Raw genomic sequence first — 6000 nt, forward strand, 5'->3', positions numbered from 1 at the left:
TTGGACAGTAATTTTTTAAAGAATAGTTATTATATTTTTTAATAATTTTTTTTATATTATATATATTAAATTGCTACAGTAATTTTTTTTTTATAAAAAATCTAAAAAATACAATTCAAACGTCAGAAGATTGTTTGTTCTTGATTGCAGTGATTCAAACAGTCTCTTCATGTCTAAATCGCTGGAGTCGAGGCCATTTGGGCGTTTCCGGTCAACATGATAAAGCAAAAGAGCCAGACGAAGCTCAATATTGGCCAAACCAAAAGAATTCCCTGCACAAATTCTCCTCTCTCAACCTCTGTTTTCAAACTCGGACCGGATCGGCCGGTCGAACCGGGAACCGGCCAGGTAGCCGGTCCGAGTCACATTAAAAACCGGAAATTTAAGACCCCGGTCAAAGCCGGTCAAAAACCGGGTTTGACCGGGAAAAAACCGGTTTTTCCGGTTCAACAGTAATTTTTTTTAAAAAAAAATTCAAACTTTTTAATATTATGTTTTGGCCCCCTAAATTGTTAAAACTTATTGATATACCTCAAATATTTGATACTTTATAAATATTGTCCTAAAATTTGATGTTATTTTTCAATTAAATTCATAATTTTAATTCTAAACTTGTTAATATTTATTAAATAATATAAATTGCTACTTGATTGTTCTAATTTCTTTGTATTTTCTTGTTAAATATATTTGAAACATCAAATATATATGAATATACCTTTATTAATATCAATATATTATTAGATATTATATATATAATATTTTAATTTTTAAATAATTTTTATTTATGACGTCATCCGGGTCGACTCCTATCGACCCCCGGTCGAACCCATTGACCCCTGACCCCTGACCTCGGCCGAGTCGCTATCCGGTCCGGTTCTGAAAACATAGCTCTCAACCAAAATGGTTCGGGAGGACTTGCAGTGCATTTCTATTGTCACAATTTTGCGTATGTAGTTTTTCTTATCAACATTGATGATAAAAGGGAAGAACAGTTTAGCTAGATAAAAACTACAAGCATTGCTACACTATAATCAACTAAGCAGTGCAAAACAAAAACTACATGATATTGAATGACAAATGGAAATATTATTAGAAAAGTCATAGTTAGGCGGGTTTTTCACTTATTGCAAATCATTTCTTTACTAGTTATTCGTACTACTCCAATAAATAGTTTAGTTAGTACTAGCAGTCTCTCTCAGGAATAGGCGATTTTAAAAATTACTATAAGCAACTTAAAATATGTTGGTTGCTTACTGTAAAGTGTAAACTAGGAATGGGGTCTCCTAAATTGATTCCCTACCCAATATATATATATATATATAAAGAGAGATTAACCGATATTCATCCTAAGCATGGTTTTAAACCAGCTCAACCTTGATGGTTGAACCGGTTGGAGCTCGATTAATCTACTATCCAGTTTGATCAAGCCGTTTGTTTGGATTGCAGTTTATTTACCAAAATATATTTGCTTACATCATCATCACAATTTTCAACACACCTTTTTATCTTCCCAATTACCTTTTTATCTCACATACATCACATCACAAAAAGTGCTACAGTAAAAATATCTCTAATAATTCACAATCCAAACAAATAGAATTTGCCTTGACTCAGTTGAACCGGCTAGTTTGCTGCCACTAGTTGAATTAAGACCAAAGTTTTCAAATTTGGTCAAACTTCCAGATTAAATGATAATCTGCATATAAATACAATACAATCTTATTTTCAACAAACTTATGGTAAATAACCTCATGCATTTGTGTCTTTTTATATACATTTTTTTTTCATTTTTCTCTACCTTCCCCAAATTACACATAAGTATATTTCTCTTTTCAACTTTTGATCAAAGTCTAAGCACATATACTTTATGTCCTTTTTAAAAGGTTAATTTATTGTACTTCCTTTTTTTTTTCTTATAGCCTTTTCACAATTTAGATATTCCCTAAATATAATTAATAATCATTACCTAGTTGGGACATCATGGATTAATCATTTTGGCCCAACAATCGAACAAATAATTCTTGACCCAAATTTTCTGGTCAATAAATGGGTTGGATTTCAAAACCTTGGTTTTAAGATTTACTTTTGCACAATTCATGTATATGCAGCAGTCTGTCACATGTTAATTTAATATTGTAGTCCATAATGGTGAATTCTGTCCAAAGAAGTACCATGCTGACTTGGCAAGAATTGCTTAGCCCGTCGATAGAAGGAAAGTTTGCTTGGGCCAGATCAATTTAAAAAAAAAAAAAAAAAAAGGTCGATGGTTAGGATTAGCTTTCTCAAAAAGAAAAAAAAATGTAAGTTGTGGATTATGTGGTGTACATCGTTTTCAAAATTGTGTGTACGATTTACAAATAATTATTTTATGTTTACAATATGTTCAAAGTGATTTACATCCTAAAGAAACAAATTCACATTTTGTCGAAATGGACAAAACTGCCCTGGGAGTGTTGCACCATCGTGTCCCCCGCCATCGTTTATAGCCTTGGATATCCCTACTCTATTTTTTTTTTTTTTTATAATCCACAAGTATCGCATCCGTTCCCTTTGCAGGAAAGCTCTCCTAACATTATCTTTTTCATTCTCATGAGTTTCAAACCCGAAATTTCACGGTTAAAGGATGCAAGCCCTTTCTGCTTGCACCAACATCCGTTAGCGGATATCCCTACTATATCTAAGGAGAGTGTGACACTTCCACTGCTCACCTCTTTTCATCTCCACTTCTAGGGTTAATTTTGTCATTTTATCTGATGCTTTTTGACTAATTTTTTTTGGCATGGCATACTACTAACATCTACTGCAAATGTAGTTGAAGTATGATTTTGCCCTCATGTCCTGCTTTTTGCTTCAATTGGGTGGAGTGTATATGTATGAGTTTACTGTTCTACCCTTTAAGATGCTAATTGAGTGGGTATTTTGTACAATTTGTCTTTGGACTTTTTGGTCAATTAGTTCATTAGATTTGGCTGGTAGGGTTAATAAAAGTCAGTATTAATTTTGGTACACATAAGCTTTTACCAAGTAGAAAACAAACATCCAAAAATCTAAGGGCAAAAAACCGTGGTGGTCCTCAAATTTTCAACTTTGCACACTTTTAGTCCTCTAACTAATAAGTGCATAAATGTAGTCCTTCAATTAATAAAAATGTGTAGTCATAGTCCTTCCGTCTAATTTGACTGTTAAGATGGACGAGAAGATACAAAAATGATACAAAAAAGAAAGGGATAATTTCAGAAACCTCCCTTGAGGTTTTTAACAATTTCATTTAGCTCCCTTGATGTTTTAAAAATTACACATACCTCCCTTATCATTTAAAATGATAATACTACCCTTGAATATATAATGAAATTTCCTTGTTTGGTATGTTTATATTTAGAATGACTTTTAAAATTATTTTGTATTATTTTTCCTTCTTATTCCTTTTTTTTAAAATTTTTTGCCAATAAAACTGTAAAACTATCATTATTATCTCTAGTTTATATTGCAATCAAATGTCCAATTAGTGATTTTTTTTTATGAGTTAACTTTATATGCAATCCAATGTTTTCGCTGATCTTTATTTCTATTTTTTGGTATTAAAATTAACAATAAATCAAAAGAAAATGGTCCGAAATCACTATTAAATTATGATAATCCAACTATTCGAAAAATTCATAAACACTAAATGAATTATTTTAACATTTTCTTTTCTATCTTATAAATTTAAATCCATAATAAAATACCATCAAATGTATCCTATCATAACGATAAAACTATTATTATTGCCGTTTATCAATAGTAGGTATGAATATGAAAAATTTGGCACATTTTTCTTATAATTATACTAGATAATCTTATAATTGTATAGGGAAGTAAATTAAAACTCATTGCACAAGAGTATTTTTGGAAATTCATTTAAAAATTTGACCAAATCAATATTATTTTAAGGTTTTGTTACTAAAACTATCAAAACAAGGGAAGTAAGTGTAATTTTTCAAACATCAGGGGAGTTGAGTGAAATTTTTAGAAACCTCTAGGGAGTTTTTTGTAATTATTCTAAAAATAAATGTCATGTGAGCAATGTGTGATGTGTTTCCCGTCTGTCCTAACAGTCAGATTGGACGGAAGGACTACAACTACACATTTTTATTAATTAGAGAACTACATTTACGTACTTATTAGTTGGAGGACTAAAAGTGCGTAAAGTTGAAAGTTTGAGAACCACAACGATTTTTTGCCCAAAATCTAATGCATCCAAATGGGGCCAAAAGGCAGAGCTCCTCTTATGTCCCACTACTTTGTGCTACTTTTCCTTCTTGGAGATTGTTTTTCGGCTTCTGCATTTATTTTCAACAATAATTTTCCTGTTCCTTCTTCTCATTTTCGTATATTGGTGCTTAAGATTTCATCCAATTTTTTTTTTTTGCTTATATTTTGGGTTTTTTTTAAACTCCTTTTAGTCCTTAGTTCCCTTATTTTGGCTCATATTTTGGGCATTTTGCTTTTACAAACTAGCGAATTTGGCCTCCTTTTGTAGAGGCTCTATCGATGATGCTCCCTGTTCTGTTCTATTAAGTTAATTTAGGCGTTGTGCTTATTTGGAAATATGAAAAAATCGGAAGAATAGCGATTGTGAGTTTGAGACTCACAAGCAAGCGTCTGCCATGCTACTGCTATTCTACCTTAGAAATTCTATAAAAGCATAACAAATGCTTTTTTTTATGGTATTAAAACACTAGTGCAAAGTGTTATGAAATTAACCTAAAGCAGAGTGAATATAGCAACAGACTTGGAAGCCACTCCTCACATATTCACCAAAAGTACTCATGCTTTATGTTTCTGCACTAGCGTCAAGTGATGCGTCATACACAGTGGCAAGCAAGCGAAAATTGTTTTTTCTTGGTGCAGTTACTCCCATAGTCTCTGTCACGTCTAAATCACCGGGTTTGAGACCATTTGGGAGTTTCCAGTCGAAATGGTAGAGCAGAAGAGCTAAAGGAAGTTCAACATTTGCTAAACCAAATGAAATTCCAGCGCAAATTCTCCTTCCTGCACCAAAAGGGATATACTCAAAATGAGTTCCATTGAAATCAATCGAGCTGTTCTCGAATCTCTCTGGTTTAAAACATTCTGGAACATCCCAATACTCGGGGTCTCTTTCGATTGCCCAGGCATTAATTATAACTCTTGTCTTGATGGGAATGATATACCCATCAATCTCAGTTTCCTGCCTACACTCTCTTGGAATCAACATAGGGATTGGAGGGTGTAGCCTCAAAGTTTCTTTGATCACTGACTTTAGGTACTTCAATTCTTGAATATCAGTTTCTTCAATTGTTCTCTTTCCTATGAAGGCTTTCCGTATTTCACTTTGTGCCTTGACCATCACTCTTGGATTTCTAATAAGCTCGGACATCGCCCATTCCACTGTTGTAGTTGAGGTTTCTATTCCCCCTGAAAAAACATCCTGCATCAATGCCAAAATTCTTTGTTACAAACAAAACAGGCAAGTTAATCACGAAGCTAAAACTTAGTTGTTAACTATATATCATTTGGCATTCTTTAGAACTCGCAATCCTTTTATTCTAAAGTTGTTGAAAGCAATTAAAACTCAAAAGGGCTTTGAAAGCGATCCTTTTATTAAGTGATCATCTCATTTGGTTCAAACAAGCGTCTCGACAATGGTATTTCAAATTTCATCAAGTGATCATCTCATTTGGTTTTGAGATGAATTTAGTAAATGATTGCATATACCATAAGTTCTGTGGGAGCAAATATATTTTTCTGGTATTGTATGTTGATGATATTTTGCTTGCCGGCAACGATATTGATCTAATGCATGAAACCAAGGAATTTTTAACTAAGAATTTTGAAATGAAAGATCTTGGTGATGCATCTTTTGTGCTAGGTATAAAAATACACCGAGATCGATCTCAGGGTATTTTAGAACTATCATAAAAGAGGTATATCGAAAAGGTTCTCAAAAGTTATGGCATGCAAAATTGTAAACCAGGTGAT

At 32.7% G+C, this 6000-nt stretch overlaps 1 protein-coding gene across 1 annotated transcript; it reads right to left on the reverse strand.

Annotated features, from left to right (window-relative positions):
• Positions 1 to 4813: 4813 nt before the first annotated feature.
• Positions 4814 to 5422, reverse strand: LOC113763346 (premnaspirodiene oxygenase-like). The gene has a single exon (XM_027307117.1). It carries the CDS (start codon positions 5396 to 5398, stop codon positions 4814 to 4816), a length of 585 nt encoding a protein of 194 aa, XP_027162918.1. The 5' UTR covers positions 5399 to 5422.
• Positions 5423 to 6000: the final 578 nt, after the last annotated feature.

This window comes from Coffea eugenioides, chromosome 2 (genome assembly GCF_003713205.1).
Source record: "Coffea eugenioides isolate CCC68of chromosome 2, Ceug_1.0, whole genome shotgun sequence".
Taxonomy (NCBI): domain Eukaryota; kingdom Viridiplantae; phylum Streptophyta; class Magnoliopsida; order Gentianales; family Rubiaceae; genus Coffea; species Coffea eugenioides.

Coding starts and splice junctions, on each gene's coding strand:
- LOC113763346 (XM_027307117.1), bottom strand. CDS start 5,398: ATGTCCGAGCTTATTAGAAATCCAAGAGTGATGGTCAAGGCACAAAGT.